Source organism: Scheffersomyces stipitis, chromosome 1 (genome assembly GCF_000209165.1).
Source record: "Scheffersomyces stipitis CBS 6054 chromosome 1, whole genome shotgun sequence".
Lineage (NCBI taxonomy): Eukaryota > Fungi > Ascomycota > Pichiomycetes > Serinales > Debaryomycetaceae > Scheffersomyces > Scheffersomyces stipitis.
Window position 1 is genome coordinate 685667 of NC_009068.1, and position 20245 is coordinate 705911.

The window sequence follows — 20245 nt, forward strand, 5'->3', positions numbered from 1 at the left end:
AATCTCAATGAGTCTCTTCAAGAGTCTAGTAGCCAGATCCGGTTCCGGCATCCGTGCTGCCCAAATAGCCAGACAAAATGGCCCGGTCATATCCCAGATATCTATAATACTGTCCCAGCCATTCTCCACAAGTCCCGTATCCTATAAGACAAACACATCCACAAGAACCAAAGAGAACGTGCATGACTTGGAAACGTTTTTCCGCTTGATTGGTCGCAATACTGTTGAACATTTGGACTTGTTTGAAGGCGATTTGGCCAAGTTCTTGAGCACTAGCTCGCAACAAATGAAGTTCATGGGCATAGATGTATCCACCAGAAGGTACATGTTGAGATGGAAACATAAGTTTGAAAACGATTTGGAACCCTTGAGAGAACACAAAAAGGGCAAGAAGAAGAATGGAGGAGAAAGAAACGCTAAGACTGTTTTAGCCAAGAAGAACGCCTTGAAGAAGTTGGAAGAAAAGGAAAAGTTTGCTGCCGAAGAGTTGGACGCCGAAAACAGAGGTGAAAGATTGTTCTAGATCAAACATGAAACCTATTAAGTCGGTTTTAAATCGATTATCTGAGTTTGGGCTTTAAAATGATGGCTGTCTGTTGAAATTCGACATCTTAGTCAATAACAATCAATTCCGGAGCCAGTTTCTTCAAACTATCCCAAACTCCTTCCAACATATACATTACCATTATCCATTCGGTCGGTACCTAATTTGTATATAGTCTAACTGGACACCGCCGATAGAGATGGTTTTCATTCTCTCTGAAAACGAGTTTTCCAGGCTGAAACTTATAAATACACGTCATCTCCACAGAAAGTGCGGTAAAGCAATCTTATCACTCTTTGAGTCATTGTAGAATCTTGTATTGTAACTAGTAGAGACGGGCTTCTCCGTTCATATCGTACCAATTATTCTTCATTCATTCTTCATCGTACCTTGGCCATAGTTAAGCTTATTGTTGCTTGTGTGCAGTCCAATACACAAATACACGATTTTGTTTACTTTTCAAGAACGGTCTGCAATTCCATATTTTTCTTCGTTCTATGGAATCTCCAATAAGGGCCCAATTTCGATGGCAAATGATAGAATGGAAGCTGAAATAGCGACGTTTATTGCTGGACATGTTTCGGCCAGATCGGGACTTCCAAACACAAAGAATTGGACTTCTTCTCAAATCTTGGACCTTCAACGAGCTGCTAATTCTTTAATAACAAACTCCTTTTCAGGAAAAAGCGAGACAAATTTCGACATTGACAGCATTTCTCGCTGTTTCCAGTGTTTGTATATGATTCCAAGCACAGATGAGGTTTCTGTATTGAAAAAGAACCAACTATTTGTCATCAAGTTGATAGAGCGGAAACAGTATAAAATGGCCTGGATCGAGCTCCATCGCCTCTCACATATTCTTAATAGGGTGGTAAACTCTGTAGAAACTGGTGAAAATTCTCCTATTGGCAACATACCCCTTACAGTGGATATCCTTGATGGAATTCCCTACGTTGAATGCATTGTAAATGAGACTTTGGTTAACCTGATCATCGGCATAATCGTGGCCCACCACTTTTTATGCCTCCAGAATGTACTTCTTTATCTTTCCAGTAATGTCAAGGGAGTTTCCGCAGGTGTGGATCCGCTTTTAAAACTCTCTATGTTTGAAAATGTCAATTCCTTTTTTCAATCCAATAGCAATTTCATGCACTGGATAGTGCTATCTAGTCAACTAGCTCCAGAAAATATAGCGAAATACACCAAGAATGCAATCAAAATGCTAAATGGATACATAAAGATTATCGAAATATTGGCTCGCAACCTGAAAGTGCCAATACTAAAGGAATGTAGAATGAACTTGAATTCTACATTAAACGAATTGGCATCGGGATTAGTGCTCGGAGGCACTCGTCCTCGAAAAAGACAAAGACTCGAACCGAACAGCGTAATCACAGTCCAAGAAATTACTTCCACAGCACATGAAGTCCATGAATGCTTGTTATCGTTAGCAGAATCCCCATCGTCAATACTATTGGATCAATTAAACATAAGATTGATGGAAGCATCGCACGATTTGTTAAACCATGATACCATTGTTAAGGCAATGGCAGCATATAACTTACAGAACGATTCATTTTCGCGTACCTATGTCAAAATCATACTTTCAGCATTTGCAACTAGGAGTGGCCACTTAAAAAGTCTTGGGAAATTGCACCTAGAACTCATTGATTCATTCACAATTTTCGTCAAGGACTTGTTACCAAGATCTGAGGATTCGGCCATTTTAACATCCATCATTTCTCAGTTATATACAATCCTTAATCCATTCAACCACTATAAACGTTTGCGGAATCTTTCCAATTTGTTGTACCTCGTAGGTAACAAGTGGCAAAATGTGGAAGCATGGAAATGGTCGATCAAGTACGAACTTAATATCACCCTTAACGAGTCAGATTATATATCTTTCAACACAAAGGCACTGAAAGTCTGCAACATGTTGCTTGTTTTGGGTTACAATGACGAATCTTCCCGTTTGCTTCTAAGTGTATTAGAAAAAAACCAAAATCTTCAAGCTCAACTTTCGCTTTCTGGAAGTCTTCTTTTACAAGTTGTCTACAAATGTATCTCCCAAGATGACAAGTTTCCGCGTCTAGTATTTGGCAACAACTCTCTTTCAGATGATTTTAAATTGGCTCTTGTATTCGATATATTTAGAGTACTTGAAAAATCGGAAGATGTTTCTAATAAATCGGATTCTGCGAACAAAATTGTTCAAGAAGTTACGTTTCAAAATGATGACTACAAGCTGATATCGGTGTATTATTATTACAATGTGAATGGCCTCTCGCTGTATCTCGACATCAAAATCCCAACTACTAAGAATAGTTTGCTTAATTGTGGATTGATTTTACAAAAATTGATCAATATTGAATTCAGTGAATCCCAATTAGTTAACTGTATTCATTTATTTGAAATTTGGCTAATGACCCCAACCAAAGTTATCAACACATATGAGCAAAATATAATAATTACATTCTTACATTATTTGAAGTACAACGGTTGTACAGGACATCTTATTCGCATAATCAGCACTTTTAAGATCAAGAGTGTAAGCTTGGATCCACAATTAAAACTCCTTCTCGAGTCAGAACTTTGTCTGGCAATTTCCCAGTTATCTTTGTACAATGATGTTTCGAATTCTTTGATAGATTTGAAATCTAACTTGAAGGCAAATAATGCAACCTCTCTCACCCAAATCTTGTCGTTTAACATTCTTCAACTTGAATATTGTATTGGCACTGGGCATATAAAAGCTGCCAAAGAGAAGTTTGAAAAGATATTGAGTATATTATCGGCAAGGGAAGAGTTTCAGTTGAATTCGAATGCAAGGCTATCAGCCGTTGACAAGTTCAATAATTTGTTGCTTGTGGCCAAATTTCAAGCAGCATCAGCTAAGCTCAATATTGCCCTTAATCAGCCAGTTGCTTCATATAACAATCTAAGGATGGCTATAAAGTTGTTGTATTCAATTGTTATTAAATGTGGTCCTAACATGCCAAAGGAACTTTATTATCAAATTAAATGGGAAACTTCAAATCTACTTCTGGATTCGTACAAGAGAATTATTGTGGTGTTAAAGAGAATCGGAATTACCAGGGATAGCTTGTTCTATCAGAATGAACTCAAAAAGATAAATGAACAGACTCTGGCACCGCTCATCAACTGCATAAATTATTTCGAGATATTGCTATTCAACATTTTCATGGATCGTCATGAAGATCGGGAGATTCTTCTTTCAAAGCTAGATGATTTATTAGGTCAAAGAATTGTTTCTACGAACTTGTCGGTGAAGTTTTTCAAGAATATAGCCAATGGAATTTTGAAATTGAATGGAAAATCGATCACTCTTCCTCATTTCAGCACTTTGGATGAGATACCCTACTCCGAATTGGTGTCTATGTATCGGTTGGACTATACTCAAGAGAAAACGTTTGAGTATTTAACATCTTTGTACACTAAAGAAAGTCCAGTGGTCTTCGATGTAGACGATCTGATTCCATCAAAAATTCTTCAGATAAAGAAGCAAGTTGATGAGTTATTTTTCAAGATGAAATCTCATCCTCAATTCAAATTCCTCCTGCAAGTGCCCCAGTGTCTTCCAAGTGTTCATGAAGGAGGCAAAAATATGCAATTCGCAGATTCGACAATTTTGAATGATTTCTTGGCTATTAAAGAACGTATAATGGAATGTATTGCCAGAGAGGACTTTGTTGGACTTGCAATCTATGAATTGAAAGATATAAGCTTTGTTCTTTTCAGGTGCTTGCACATCATTTCATCTATAACAATCTATCTTCCAAAGAGTAGTTTATTAGAAGACTGCTATTATTTGCAAGATTTGGTCAAAGCACTTCCAGTTAACAATGATCGACTCTTGAATCGTGACAGCAAAAGTTCAAACCAGTTACTTCCCGAACCTATATCGCATTCAATTGAAAGTTTTGATTCCAAGTCGTTAGAATTTGCAACAGAACTTTCCATGCAACTTCCCCTGAGTTGGTCTGTTATCACATTGGACATTTGTCCTTATTCTGGGGATATTTTGCTTTCTAGATATATCAAAGGAAAACATCCATGGTTTCTTAGACTACCAATTAGCAGATATCATGATAGGTCGCCACGGACTTCTGTGATATCATTTCAAGAGATGGAAACACAATTTAAAGAAATAATTCGGCAAAGTGACCTTTCTACTAAATCATCAACTACATCTAAAATTCACACAAAAGAAGAAAGAAAAAACTGGTGGAGGTTGAGGTTCAGTTTAGACTTGAAGATGAAAGATTTATTGGATCATATATCAGACTATTGGTTTGGAGGGTTTAAAGGCTTATTTTTCAATTACGATGAGGATGCTGTTTTTCAAAAATTCAAAACTGATTTCTTGAAGATAATAAATAATCTTTTGCCGTCGCGTGTTTCAGAGACTGGTCCGTTCTCACAATTAGATGATAATATAATCCTTTTGTTTTACAGTTTGCCAAGTTATGACGTTGAAGCTGTTGACGATTTAATTATCTTCTTGGTTGACACCCTCAACTTTCATGGAGAGCACAATGACTTTTCCTCCATTAGAATGGATCAGTTGCATAATTCATTGGAAGTCTTATTCGATAAGTATTTCAGTTTACGATCCCCATGTTCTAGGGAACATATTGTGATTGTTCCTAGCTCAAATTGTACTTTCTTTCCATGGGAGTCGTTGGGTTTTCTTTCAGACAAATCCATTTCAAGAGTTACTTCAGTTAGACTCTTGCTTGGTTTATTGAAAAATGGTGAATTACATGCTTCAAGAAATTCAGGTAATGCATACTACTTGGTAAATCCAGGAGGTGATCTAAAAAGGACTGAAGAAAGGTTTCAACCAATTTTTGAGAGTAAGAAAGGTTGGAAGGGAAGTGTGGGCAAGCAGCCAGAGGAAGAGGAGCTCTTGAGTGGTATAATAAACAGTGATCTATTTGTATATCTCGGTCATGGGGGGTGTGAGCAATACTTAAGAGCATCTACTCTATTCAGGAAATGTTTACCAAACGGGCCGTTCTTACCCCCAACTTTACTAATTGGTTGTTCATCTGGTGCTTTGCAAATGAATGGAATCCTAGAACCATATGGGAATATTTTTAACTGGTTAGCCTGTGGTACCCCCAGTGTACTTGTGAATCTATGGGACGTTACTGACAAGGATATCGATCAGTTTAGCGAGTCTGTCTTTGAAAAATGGGGATTGTTGCATACTTACAGCAATTCCTTGAATCTCGCCGAAGCTGTCAGTAAGAGTAGGTCTACATGTACTTTGAAATATTTGAACGGGTCTGCACCTGTTGTTTATGGGTTGCCATTGAGAATATAGAAATATGAAACACTATTGAAATATCTATACAAATCGATTACTTTAGTCAACGTTAACATAATATCTTCTAATTCATCATATCTTTTAATCCTCTTCTTAACTTTGTTGAATATAAACATTTTCACTTAATTAAAAAAAATTACTTTGTACCAATCGGAATTTTTCTCGGTCCATAATCTTAGAGTCCTAGTAATCATTTTTTTATAGTACGGTCTAATAGCTATGTTGGTCAGCAACGAATTTGCAGACTCAATCAAATCAATTGGCAAGCGAAGCGGGGAACCACTAACTGTAATATCTCATAGGAGAACAAGATTGCTTGTGTGAATTATCTGACCGATGAACTTAGAAGTGCATGGAAGGCCGAATATTAGCACTTTGATGCAAAGGAAATTTTGCAATCACGAAGGGCGCTAGCAGATTCTCGGCTTAACTGATTTCTCCGACATGAGGCACCGGAGAAATTCTAGTTGAAGTAGGAAATCATTCCAACCGAAAATTTTATAATTCAGAAGTGGAGTTGGACTTGCTTTATGTGGGGTTCAAGGTCCCACCTAGGAAGTAAGCACGTTAAGTAGCTATAGACAAGAGAACAGAAACAATATTGTAATTGGAAAATTAAAATTGGAATTCTATGGGGGTCCAATTGTAGACTAAGTGCTCTTCTATTCCTACTGTTTCCATTAAAGATTACTGTTTTGGGAATCCCCATATCCGTATGAAGGTTCACTGGCATAATTAATAATTAAAGCACATTATGTTTTGTTGGGATGGAACATCCAAGTACTCTGGTTAGAATATTAACATTATGATTTTACAATATACCACAGTATGTGTAGTTGTTTGGACTCTTCCCCACAATGCAATTTCTCTGGTTTTCTTCGAATTTCGGGACAACAAATTATTTTTTACTTTTGCATATCTTTTAGACATATACGGGGCATACAAAGCTAGCTGCAAACGAATTGATTAATATTCGAAAGTGCAAATCATTCCTTTTAAAAATCAATATAAATACTGTGATGTGACCAAATCTTTCTCGTGGTTGGTATTTTTGTCAAGTTCTCCTCGTCAGGTTATTACCACAATACTTGAAGAAAAATGTCTAAGAATCAAACAATCAAAGACCAGATAATTTCCATTTCTGTTTCAGATGGCGTCGAATATGACGCTCAACAAGAGCATGAAATTGATCAGTATCTTTATCAAAAGAATTCTTGGTGGACTTATCCACACTTAAGAAAGTTACATCTTTTTGTATTTTTATGCACCCTAGCTACTACAACTAACGGTTATGACGGTTCCATGTTGAACGGTTTGCAAGTACTTCCAGCTTGGCAGGAAGCTATGGGTCACCCAGAAGGCTACAAGCTTGGTTCTCTTGCCAATGGTACACTTTTTGGTTCTGTTCTTTGTATCTTTGTTGGAGCTTGGATATGTGACAAGATCGGTAGAAGAAATACAATCACTGCTGGTTCTGGAATTGCGGTTGTGGGTGCTGTTTTGCAAGGAGCCTCTACTAATTTTGCATTCTTTTTGAGTTCTAGAATTTTAATTGGTTTCGGTGGTGGTCTTTGTGCCATTGCTGCTCCAGCATTGATTGCTGAAATTTCTTATCCAACTTTTAGACCAACTTGTACTGCCATTTACAACACCTTCTGGTATTTTGGTGCAGTCATTGCTGCTTGGGTCACTTTTGGTACTCAAAACTTGAATGGTGGGGCAAGTTGGAGAATTCCTTCTTATCTCCAAGCGGCATTACCAGCTGTACAATTTCTCACTATTTGGTACTTTCCCGAATCACCAAGGTGGATGATTGCTAAAGGAAGAGAAGAACAAGCCAGGAAATTCTTTTTTGAATATCACACTGGGGGTGACCAAGATGAAAGATCTGTTAAATTGGTAGAATTTGAAATAAAAGAAATCCAAGCTGCTTTGGAGATGGAAAAGATTTGCTCAAACTCGAAATACACTGACTTCTTAACCATTCCATCTTACAGAAAGAGATTATTCTTGATTTCTTTTACTGCTTGTATTATGCAGTTATCTGGGAATGGTTTAGTTTCCTATTATCTTGGAAAAGTCTTGACTTCAATCGGAATTGAATCTTCAAACGAGCAGCTAATTATCAACGGTTGTCTTATGATATATAACAATGTTATTGCTTTGTCCGTTGCTTTTGTTGTCTACTTATTTAGAAGACGAACTTTGTTCTTAACATCTATATCAGGTATGCTTGTCAGTTACATTGTGTGGACAGCTTTATCTGCAAAAAATCAACAAAGGAACTTTGAGGACAAGTCATTAGGAAGGGGTGTTCTTGCAATGATCTTCTTATATTATTTTTTCTATGATATTGGTGCTAACGGTTTACCATTTTTGTATGTTACTGAAGTTTTACCTTATACTCACAGAGCAAAGGGTCTAAACGTAATGTACGGTGTCCAGATGGTAACTTCAGTTTACAATGGTTACGTCAATCCTATTGCCATGGATGCACTTGACTGGAAGTACTACATTGTTTGGTGTTGTTTCTTGACGTTTGAGTTGGTCATTGTCTATCTTTTCTTTGTGGAAACTTACGGTTACTCTTTGGAAGAAGTTGCAAAGGTTTTCGGTGACGATGCACACTCGCCTCTCATTTCCTTAGATACTGGCAATGGCAAAACTTCCATCGAACATTTGGAACAAATTTCTTCTGTTGAAGTCGGAAAAAGTGTTTGAGTAGATTTTTCAATTCTTTCCAATGCAAAAAGAATCCGTTCTAATGTTCTGGAAATTGCTGAGATGCTTTATATAATTTGTAGTTCATATTCTGATATGGCCGATGAATAAACAAGATCTTTGAATCTTTGATCTGTAAAATGTAGATTTGGCTTATTCTTCAGCGAAGCAAGACTTTATCACTGTCATATGTAACTGAGAGTTTTGAAAATTACTTAATTTCACAACATTTTTTTGGAAAATACCATTACCAGATTCAAACAAGAGTTATTAATTTACAAACTTAAGTTTAGGAAGTCATTTGTTTTAATATAATTTACTCAGTTATAGTTAGTTTAATACGAATGCAGTATTTGTTGGAATCTTGAAATTGAGAGGAAGAACCATCAATTATCTATATTTAATCAAGTTTGGAGAGTAGATACTTTTTCAAAACGGTATGTATCGTGAATAAAGAAATCTTCTTTACGTCTAGTTTTACCAATTGACTTGTATCAAAATCAAGGCTTTTTATTGCACAGTCTTTTTGAATCTTCTTCCAACCCATACAGAAAGTTTAGAGGAAGCCAAAGGGTTTAAACCCACAGTTCCCTAAAATTTAGGTGGTATTAGAAACTAGAGACTGCACCGGGAAGAATTCCTATTTTAGCGATTTTTTGTCCATGATTTGAGCTAAAAAGTGCATCGAAAGAATCGTGCGTATGGCAACTTGTCCGAGCGGTTAAGGAGAAAGACTTGAAATCTTTTGGGCTATGCCCGCGCAGGTTCGAGTCCTGCAGTTGTCGTTTTTTTTTGCAATTTTAGCGACTTAATAGAATGTTCATATTAAAACGGATGTACTGAAGAGAGTCAATGATCGTATTGAAGAATTAAAAATTTACATAAATAAAAAAGCAGTATTTGTAAAATTAGACAGATCTTTGTCTTGAAGGCTCGAATGGAAAAAACAAGGAGCCAATTCCAATTAGACCAATGAAAGAAGCACACACCCAAATTGGTACACTAGTGGTAGGTTTAGCGTAATAAGCAATCACTGGGACAATGAGGCCCGCTATTCTGTTGAAGACAAATGCCAACCCGGAGCCAGTAGCTCTGCAGTAACTTGGAAGACATTCTGGTGTGTAACCGTAGAGACATCCGTAGTAGATATAGATGCAGATGTAGGCTGCTGTTGAGAAACCGAGAGCACCTGGTCTTGTTCTAACTGTCGTATAAGCCATAAAAAAGATCATAGAAGTTATACCACCAATACAAAGAGTACCTCTTCTTCCTACCCGAGGAATTAAAATGAGAAGACCACCAATTACTGGACCAAAGAAAGACAAACAAGTGGAGAGCAAAGCATCGCCATAAACACCAGCAGCGTCGTCGGCAGAGGTATGACCACCTTTAGAAGCAATGTAAACTGGCAAAAAAGTACCCCAAAGTGGATAAGCGATACCAATACCAAACCAAGACATGAATAACATCAAGGTGTTAATGCTCATCTTCTTAGTGCTGAACAATGCTTTACTATTTTTTATACTACTGCTGAAGAAGTCCTTCAACTTAGGGTCGCTCATCTTAAAGTCATTTTTCTTTACTTCACCACAAGCCTGCAAGTCTTCTAAGGTCAAGGAACAAGTTCTGTTGTACTTCTTAGCAATTGCCTGCAACTGCTCTACACATTCAGCATCCCTGTTGTTGGTTACCAAGAACTTTGGGGTTTCTTCTAACTTGAGCATCAATCTGATAACGGCAAAGAAGAATACTATACCTGCATCGACATACCACACATACCTCCATCCTCTGTTACTTTCAGAGGGACAGTTATCGGCACTGGTGCAATGCCACTTTTCTGGAACAACAAAGGCATAAGCCACACCATATCCAACTGCTTGGCCAAGAGACCACCAACAGGCAAAGAAAGTCGTCAACCACTGGTAGTTGAATGGCAAGAACTCCAAAAACACTGTAGCATCAATAGCTAAGTTACCGCCTAGAGCAAATGAACTAATCGCCAACATGAAACAATACATGGGGAAACTGCTCATGGCACCAACAAGAAAACTTAAGATGGCACAGAGGAATAGGGTCAAGTTGAAAGCAAGCTTTCTTCCAATGATATCACCACTCAACCCCCAGAAGACACATCCCGAAAAGAGGCCAATGTAGAGAACTTGTGTGCTCAAGGGATATGTTTGGTTGAATTGCAAATTCACGTAAGTTGCAACAGTCGACTGGGCCATACCCAAGAGAGAATCTGCAACATAACCATAGCCAGCAACGACAAAGCATTTAACATGGAACCAGGTGAACCCTATCTCGTCCAAGGCGTTGTTAACAAGGTAAATCTTTCTAGCCATTGCCTTGTCGTCGCCTTCAAGTTCCAACATATCAACAACCTCACCCGAATGTATGGATGAGACGGTATTATCCTCCAAGTCAACGACATGGCTGACTTCTACCTTAGTTGCAAAATTCTTAGTCTTTTCTAATTCGATACTCATTTTTTCGCAGCCTTTTCTCGACCAAAGTCTTGCTACTTTTATCTAAATCAAGATTTTGCAGAACCAGATAGTTTCATATTTATACCCAAAATTGCGTCGAACTCGGAATTGATATTCATCTACAGATTAGAATCAATGCCCTCGAGTAGTAGCGATTAGGGGAACTCATGCGAGTGTATAATCCATCGAGTATACCTGCCTTGTCTGAGAAAATGTCGCTTAGACATATCCAATTGCCCACTTGACAATTATAACCCGAATGAAGAATCTCATGAATTCCCCAACTTTCAATTGTTATCATAGTATGCGGGGACATTCCGCCGTACTGTTACCATTTCTCTATTGTCTCAACTCGAGTTCCATGTACCTTGCTGCAGTGCTGAGGTACAAAAATCTTCAACCAGTATACATCCCTATTAAGCAGGCGTAATCGACCAGATTCTGCAGATTCTGCAAAATGATACCAAAAAAAGAACTCTCTTCCCTTATCTTGACTTGTGGCAGGTGGCCATTATAGACTGAAGTGTCAGACACTAGCGGATGGACTTATCAGGAACCCTCTCGCCAACAGATTCCGTAGTCCTCGCCATTGATATCCATCAAAGTATTGGTTTGCTCGCTAATCATATCTATTTATTGAGCAGTGGATTTCGCAGCTAGTACTATCTGAATATAAATCTCATAAAAGTACTTCTCTGGAATTTGGAATACGAATAATTTCAGATAACAGTTGTAATTTATTTTGTAAAAGATAAGATGGTTTTCAACGTTCCCGAATCGGGGGAAAGAATCACCGTTAAGCCTGAAGAGTTGCCCTTTGAGGTTGTCAAGGTTGAGGACATACAGATTCCTACCAGAGACGGTTCCATTTTGTATGCTCATTTGTGGATCCCCAAGTGCGCCTACGATGCTAGCGAAATTAAGGTAGGTACCTTGGTTGAGTATATTCCGTATAGGAAAAGTGACTTCACAGCCATCCGAGACTCCATCCGCCATCCCTATTATGCTGGCTATGGGTTTGCATCATTAAGAGTTGACATGAGAGGAAGCGGAGACTCCGACGGAATCTTGCAAGGAGAGTACCTACTCCAGGAACAAGAGGACAATTTGGATGTATTTGACTGGATTATTAAACAGTCGTGGTCCAACGAGAGAATTGGCCAGTTCGGCAAATCATGGGGTGGTTTTAACAGTCTTCAGATTGCTGCTAGGCAGCATCCTGCTTTGAAGGCTATAATCACTTTGAACTCTACAGACGATCGTTATTCTGACGATGTCCATTATCGTGGAGGTTGTTTACTTGCTTCTGACATGTTGTGGTGGGCTCTGACAATGTTTGCTTATAATGCCCGGCCTCAAGATCCTCGAGTCAGAAAGGACTGGAGGGAGAACTGGTTGGAACGACTTGAACTAGAACCCAATGCAATTGAATGGGTTAAACATCAGACAAGAGACGATTTCTGGAAACACGGCTCTGTTTGTGAAGACTACAGCAAGGTAGATATCCCCGTATTGGCTGTAGGAGGCTGGAGAGACGGCTACACCAGTGCTGTGTTCAGAATGATCCAAAACTTGCCTCACCCAGACTCAAAGGGACTCATTGGACCTTGGGTCCACGAATATCCTGAAGTCGCTACGCCTCTGCCGGGGTTAGGTTACAACCAACTTGCTGTCAAGTGGTTTGAGAAGTATTTGGTTACCGACGATAAAGTCATTAAAGAGATCAAGGACTTGAATATACCCGAAACGTTCAGTATCGAAAATATGCCTCGATTGTCTGCGTTTATTCAGGAACCTTCTTCAATTCACGAGAGTTATACAAAGAGAGAAGGGCAATGGGTTGGATGTGAGTACGACTACAATAAATTGAATTATTCTGTATTAACCTTGAACTTACTGACTACTCAATTGGTTTCCGGCCAGCCCAGGAAGTGGTTTGGTTCACCTAAAACGATTCTCGAGTTTTCTGGCCACCAAGAATATGGTCTTTTCAGAGGTACCTGGTGTCCTTTTGGCCAAGATGGTGATTTTCCTCCCGATCAAAAGATTGAGGATTGCAAAAGTTTGAATTTCGACAGTTTACCACAAGAGAAAGAATCAAGCTTTTTGGGATTTCCAGAAGTGGAGCTCGAAATATCCAGTGATTCCGATCTTGCAATGGTGTCGGCTAGACTTATCGATATCAATCCCATAACCAAGGAGAACGTCTTGATTTCTTGGGGTTTAGTTAACTTGAATCATTTCTTGGGAACACATTCTGATCCCCAAACCTTAGAAGTTGGAAAGACTTACTCTATCAAGGTTCAATTGGATGCTGTTGGTTACAATGTCAAGAAGGGACATGTAGTAAGATTGTCACTAAGTTCCACCGACTGGCCCTCCTCGTGGCCACTAGCCAAGACGCCAACATTGACTCTTCATGGGGGAAAGATCAAGTTGCCAATTGCACCAACGGATTTATATAAGGAGAAGGATGTCGACAAGCTTTTTCCTCACCCCGAATCCTTGGCTCCCACGGCAATCGATGTATTGAGAAAAGAATCTAGAACTCGGTCAGTCACATACGATCCTATCAATGACACTTGGACTGTAAACGATTTCTCAGACGAGGGAAAGAGAAAGCTTGTCAGTAATGGTATGGAGATGGGGTCATGGAATAAGAATACTTGGTTCATTAAAGAAGGTAGTCCCACATCTGCTTTCAACCAGTGCGATTGGGAGTTGACATTAGGTAGAGAAGAGGACAACTGGCAAATAAAGATTGCAAATACCTCTATAATGAAGTGCTGTGAGGTCAATTTCTACTTAGACAATAAAATTGAAGCTTTTGAAAATGACAAGAAAGTCTTTGAAAAGTCATGGAGCAACAGTATCCCAAGAAGCTTCATCTAGGTTTGCACTTTTTCGCACCCATTATTCTTTTTATAATTTAGTGGTTATTAAATCTATGTAGGCCAATATACCAGATACAATATCAGATTACGGTGCATTCTGTAGATATCACACAGCCAGAGGTTGCAAAAGAACTTCTATTTCGTCAAAAAAAGCAGGGGAATTGCAAAGCCATACAAAAATATTATTATTTCCTTTTGAGCCACCTCCGTATTTATTTTAAAATAGAATCGACTAAAGAAAATACGGAAATAAGTATCAGATTATTTAGGAGATCATCACCATCAACTATTTCGAAGATTTCAGTATTTCCTTTGCCCGGATAAGCACATTATACCCAATTGAGCAATTTTTACGAAGGCATAAAATCACGGGTATACGTTGCCCCGGTTTTTGGGTGGCAGAATGCGTTTTCCAACTCCGCCTACCTTAATCTGTTCATAACGCACCGTATATGTGCATAATTAATTCTTACATATCCATCTCGGAAGTTTACATAAGATGGAATTGTGTCATTGGAAGGAAGAATATTGACAAAAGTGCCTGGAACTCTAGAAATGACTCGAGTGAGATCTACACGGTGCTAACAAAGTGTACTCACCAAGTCCGGGGCTACATTGCCATGTAAAAATCATAGGAGAGTCATAAGATTAAAGAAATAGGAACCAACGGAAGGGAATTTGATGGAGAATTTCCGCATTCAAATCCCATGTCATCTTTATGGTAATTTCAAATACAAAACAATAGCTCCCTAGCCAGGTAAATGCACTCTGCGACGGCCATGTTTCGGCAATAATATTTGCTATTTTAGAGATAGAACCGTGTAGTTACACCCATTTTTTTAGATATGTAAATATATTGATTTTAATTATGTTTAGAGAAGATGGCCAATCAAGTCATCCAAGATAGCCACTGTTTCTCTGGGGTTTGCGATCCAAACAGTACAAGCACTCAAACGAGCCTTGTAATCGTTGGCACCTAAACTGGCGAACTGGTCACCAATATGTAAGCTTTCGCTCTTTAAGATGGGACAGATGTGGTTTATGGTCTGGTCTTGGCACAAGTACTTCTGTAAGGCTTCCACACCAAGACTCTTGTCCCCAATATCGACCCAGACATCAGATCCTCCGTTGAAGGCACAGACCTTGATATCGTCACAGGTGATCGACTCATGGAAATGCTGTGATTCTGGTTCTTCCAGAGCAATAGACGAACGTCTGGGTGGAGCCGATACCAACACTTCGTGCAACTTGTTGGAACAGGAAAGAACCATTTCTTCCAAGTGCTCACGAAGAATCTTGCATCCTGGGTTCGGTATGATACCAATTGATCTTTCCTTTCTGACAATAGAAGTAGTTTCCTGGAGCTGGAAACGAGCCTGTAAATGAACCAAATGCTTGTAGATGGTTTGCATGATATGAATAATTTTGTTGTTGTCCCATCTGAGCATAATGGGGAGGTGCCATTCTTTTGCATCTACAAACTTGAAGTTCTTCGTTGCATTATCGTAGCGGAATAAGTAGTTGGATTCTCCACCCATTACAAGTAAGTTCTGCTTCTGTGTTGAAGTGAGGATACAGTCTTTGCTGTTGATAGCGTCGATCAATCCTTTCAATCTCTCATAGTATTTAGCAATTCCCAGCTCTCCAGGGTATCCCGCAGCTGTGACTACCGATACGAACAAGTCCATAGATAACAACGTAATCAACCTCTTGACAACGGCATCATTTTCAGTCAACGATTTGCCATCCTCGTATAAGGTCACATCTCCATCGAAAGTGACCAACTTCAACTTGGAACCTATCTTGCGATGGTCTTTGTAGATTCTTGTAAGAGCTAAAACCTGGGCAGTATTCAAGATGACTCGAACGTCGTTGAACGAAGGACTAACAAGTCTTCTTTTCGATATGCATCGACGTTCATCCTCGATGTCAAATGCCTCTTTCAATGGTAATGCAGTAAAGAAGCGACCTACTGAGGGCACCAATTTACGCAACCTGCTCACTGCAACTTTTGTGGGGTTACGTTCGTTGATTTCATCCATGAAAATTGTATGGTCAACCAACTTTTCGACATCTGCAAAGATCTCCAGGTAACGTTTCCGACATTCAGCTGCAATGACAGACTCTTGGGTCTCTACATAGAAATCGTAGTTCTCCAACGACGTGTAATGTTCAGTGAAACCTTTATCGTAGTTCTCAATATCGGCATGGAGTACGAAGGGCACAGCCAAGAGCCCCTTGATCCACTCAATGAACTCATCTCTACGGTGGCTCTTGAGCGCATACTCAACTCTATACCTTGAAGTCATTTCAGGTTTCAAATTGAGAAAATGGAGTTTCAATGGCTGTAAGAGGAGAATAACAGCATTATGAAGTTGGCATAGACATTATTTCAACCCCAAACGTGTCTATATAAACCTGCACACTTGAGATGGGCTCCAGCAGTTTCCGGATCCAAACGAGCAGTAACGGAAGACAGATAGTAGTCAAAGGTAGAGATGGTAGTCAGTATAGTTTTTATGAGATATGGAATCAAGAAAACAACGAGAAATATGAGAGAGAAATTTATAAAAGACTTCGGATAGAATTGTACAATTGTATTTAATTCTTGGTAGATTTCCGTTACTGGAGAATGTGAGTACAGTCTAAAACAATTGCGTGAGAGACAGATTGGGAGAATACCAAAGGGTACTTCTTTGAATAGCAGATTCATTTCATGGCTTCTTCCTAAGCAGTCAAGATGAGAAACTTCCATTCATATATATTAACATGAACTTTTCCATAAAATTCTTGATACATCTTCGTTTCTCATGTATATGGAATGCGCTTTTGTGTGCGCTCCGAAAAGGATATCCTCTATCTCTCAGTTTTTGTCCTTAACACCAAATTGATTCAAAGACAAGATCTTTCCGAAGAAACATCCGGCAACAGGTAGGATGTGGTAGCCAGACCATATTAATTACGGACGTGCATCTACTTGTTAATTAGAAATTACACAATGGGAAGGTATTTCTATAAATCTACTGGGGAGCGATGAGAAGACTAATAAAACAATGTCAAAGTGCCAGGAAGCTCCCATACAATTTACTACTCCTACAGTTTGAAGTTGGTTACAACAATCACAAGTAGAGTGTTCTCTGTTCTCAAGCGCCTACAAATTCTAGAGGTTCCTACCAGCTGCCAGCCTCAAATCAACTTTGAATTACTTAACCAATTCCATGTGTAAATCTATGGCCAAAAGTTAGAGCTACGAAACTTTAAAAGGCTCTGAATTACAGACAAATGCAAGTGTCAACTGATATGCATTTGAAACTTTTTCTTAACTATGAAGGAAATGGAAAAGTTCCGTAATAATTGGATATACAGCCGGAAAAGTGAGACCAACCGTTAAGCCCCGTTGAACCTCTCATTACGGTCCCATAGTAAAACACTAATTCCAACGGTAATCCGGCACCTAGCCAACTGGTGAACCCAGGTCCATTGTAAATTTGCAATTCACCACCCATTTCATATGTACGATTAAGTCATTATTTTATGGGGGAGTTCCCTTTCTGACTCAATACCCCTCCATTAATTCGATGCAAATCCACATCCGCCAACGTTGAAAAAGCGCTTTAGAAGCGTTGCTTTAGTTGGCATAACGACTAAAACGACGAATTATCAAAAGCTATTATTACGACAGTTCAACGGTTTCTTAATTAAGTCAAATTGCTAATATACAAATCTTTAAAATATACAAATTAAACTACTCCTCAAGCTCATGACAAGGAGACTTATGTATTGTTCATAAAAATTACAAACCTTGTTGGGTTCTTCTTCTGTCTCTTTCTTCAGAAATAGACAACTTGATACCCTTACCCTTTGGCAAGGAAACCCATGGCTTACCGGCTTCAGTACCGATGACGAAAACGTTGGCCAATCTGGTGACGAAAGTGTTGTCAAGAGAGTCCTTGATGTGGACCAAGTCGAAACCACCTTCGTGCTTTTCTCTGTGCACAATGACACCAACTCTACCCAAGTTACGACCACCGGTAACCATGACCAATCTACCAGTGTCAAACTTGATGAAGTCAGTGATCTTACCGGTAGCCAAATCGATCTTGACGGTGTCATTGGCTCTGATCAATGGGTCTGGGTATCTGAGAGTTCTACCGTCGTGGGTGACAACGTATGGAACACCTCTCTTACCCAATTGGACCTTCTTGACCTTACCCAACTTGTAAGAAGCTTCTTCAGCAGTGATTCTGTGGACAGCGAATCTACCCTTGACATCATAGACCAATCTGAAGTGCTCGTTGGTGGCTTCCAATGAAATAACGTCCATGAAACCGGCTGGGAAAGTCGAGTCGGTTCTGACCTTACCGTCAACCTTGACATGTTGTTGCATCAAGATAGCCTTGACTTCTCTACCGTTTAAAGCGTACTTAAGTCTGTTTCTCAAGAAAACAACCAATGGCAAAGATTCTCTCAACTTGTGTGGACCAGCAGATGGTCTTGGAGCGTAAGTTCCGGACAATTTGTCCAACATCCAGTGGGATGGAGCTGCTAATCTCTTCAAATGCTTCTTTCTGAGAAAATGTTAGTACTACTGAATTCGAACTACGAATACGATTACATAGAGAGAGACAGAGAAAATGTAGCTTTGAAGTGAAAATACATCGAGTAAATACTGACGTTCTGGCCCGAGCAGGGGTTACTACGACTGAAAATTAGATATAACAAAACAATACAATACCGTGAAAATTCAAAATATAAATGGAAAAAATGACAAAATGGACCCAAAAGAGACTTATTTCGACATTAATTCCACAATAAATTTACCAGTTCACGTTACTGTAGTACAGTTCCGTATAACAAACGTTCGCACCAGAACATCAGCACACTCAACGAGATTATCACGACAAGGCTCCCATCCAAGTCCTTTATACCTTCCAAGGAAGATAAAGACTGGTGGCCGTTATGAATCGAATGTCGATTCCGGCATTTTCTGCTTTTCCAGACATCACGTTGTAAACGCTCGTCGTACTTCGCTAGACTGTCCTTTCTATTATCGTATACTTGAGTATAAGATAACTAGACATACGGGCCTCTTGCCATTTTGGATATTCTGTTTAATGTGTGATAGTTAGAAGAAAAAGAGAAGTGAAAAGTTTACCAAGAACGAAAAAATTTATAGTAGAGAGAAGTGAAAAATTTGAGCAAGTGCGGTCATGTGATTTGGACCAAATGAAATGTTTCGTTTTTTTCTAGTCACGAGATTGGTGCACTATTCTAGGGCTCGCGCCCTTTCCGCATGACTTTGCGTCATAGGTGCGATAAGAAACGTCTCCTCTACTGATTAAGCAGGGAAGAGGGGAACGAGTTAAAGTAAGGGTTGGTTGTGAAAAATCTCCAATCTCTGAAATGTGGGGAAACATTCAGGTCAATTTTTTTCATGATAATCTATGAATAATACTTCTGGAAGTAGAAGTGCTCCACTTTTACAATTGTTGAAAGTTCCCCTTTAATGATGTCATGCCCTGATTCACAGAAGATATGAAGGTTCTCCTCAGCTTAGCGAGAAGATTTTTTGACATTGCAAAAGTTGGAGAGAACAGAGGAGAACCAAAAGTATTCTCCACACTTGGATTGATCTGAGGAATAATGTAGCGAAGGTGGAGATGGAAGTTTTGGAGTGACATCGATTTAGACTCCGATCGACGGAAGTGGAACCGCCGTGATCGGAGCGATATGAAGTTAGGAGTGTAGTCTAGGACATGTTTTAGTGTAGTGGTGCACTGGTGGAAAATTACTGAGAAATAGGGGGAGCAGGGAGAGGCTGGCGAAGATTTAGGGAGAGTAGGGGGCATACAGTGAACATATAGCGCTTACAGCGACCATATAGCGAGCACTCTTCCACGCTACGGAGGCACTTCTCTGGAGCTCTCTATGTCTTGTGATTGTAATCAGCAACTGATCAATTGAATCTTAAGAATCTCTACTCCATGCATAAATTTTTCTAATTTTGTATTGTTTTGCTACTTTTTATATACTATTCCAACAAGATCTCTCTAATGCCAACGCCATATCCCTGTGAACCCAACGGAGCCTGCCGTTGTCACAACCCTTGTAAACCTATAATGCTATTGCCTGAGCAGCGGTGTCTAGGATGTCATCCTTTCTCTGATATTGAATGAAACAATTTCACGAAAGTACCTCCTCGAGAGCTTTTTATCAGAATCAGCTTTTTTTTGCTTTTTTT

At 39.2% G+C, this 20245-nt stretch overlaps 7 protein-coding genes across 7 annotated transcripts; 4 read left to right on the plus strand and 3 right to left on the minus strand. All coding sequences in view use genetic code 12, as the record gives it.

Moving 5' to 3' along the window:
* Positions 1-7: 7 nt before the first annotated feature.
* FYV4 (protein involved in toxin resistance) lies at positions 8-523 on the plus strand (the record flags this gene model as incomplete). The annotated part of the gene is made up of 1 exon (XM_001387323.1): positions 8-523. One exon carries the CDS (start codon positions 8-10, stop codon positions 521-523), a length of 516 nt encoding a protein of 171 aa, XP_001387360.2.
* Positions 524-1070: 547 nt separating this feature from the next.
* Positions 1071-5897, plus strand: ESP1 (separin protein; the record flags this gene model as incomplete). Its single annotated transcript, XM_001387324.1, has 1 exon — positions 1071-5897. One exon carries the CDS (start codon positions 1071-1073, stop codon positions 5895-5897), a length of 4827 nt encoding a protein of 1608 aa, XP_001387361.2.
* Positions 5898-6998: 1101 nt separating this feature from the next.
* On the plus strand, positions 6999-8621 carry HXT2.2 (Predicted transporter (major facilitator superfamily); the record flags this gene model as incomplete). The annotated part of the gene is made up of 1 exon (XM_001387325.1): positions 6999-8621. One exon carries the CDS (start codon positions 6999-7001, stop codon positions 8619-8621), a length of 1623 nt encoding a protein of 540 aa, XP_001387362.1.
* A 908-nt stretch (positions 8622-9529) lies between these two features.
* On the minus strand, positions 9530-10996 carry PICST_37839 (inorganic phosphate transporter; the record flags this gene model as incomplete). Its single annotated transcript, XM_001387734.1, has 1 exon — positions 9530-10996. One exon carries the CDS (start codon positions 10994-10996, stop codon positions 9530-9532), a length of 1467 nt encoding a protein of 488 aa, XP_001387771.1.
* An 870-nt stretch (positions 10997-11866) lies between these two features.
* Positions 11867-14002, plus strand: PICST_28231 (peptidase S15; the record flags this gene model as incomplete). Its single annotated transcript, XM_001387326.1, has 1 exon — positions 11867-14002. One exon carries the CDS (start codon positions 11867-11869, stop codon positions 14000-14002), a length of 2136 nt encoding a protein of 711 aa, XP_001387363.2.
* Positions 14003-14876: 874 nt separating this feature from the next.
* On the minus strand, positions 14877-16313 carry ISN1 (IMP 5'-nucleotidase; the record flags this gene model as incomplete). Its single annotated transcript, XM_001387735.1, has 2 exons — positions 14877-15170; positions 15243-16313. The coding sequence occupies 2 exons, from the start codon at positions 16311-16313 to the stop codon at positions 14877-14879; spliced, it is 1365 nt and encodes a 454-aa protein (XP_001387772.2).
* Positions 16314-17797: 1484 nt separating this feature from the next.
* Positions 17798-19101, minus strand: RPS4 (40S ribosomal protein S4; the record flags this gene model as incomplete). Its single annotated transcript, XM_001387736.1, has 2 exons — positions 17798-18572; positions 19088-19101. The coding sequence occupies 2 exons, from the start codon at positions 19099-19101 to the stop codon at positions 17798-17800; spliced, it is 789 nt and encodes a 262-aa protein (XP_001387773.1).
* Between the last annotated feature and the right edge of the window lie 1144 nt (positions 19102-20245).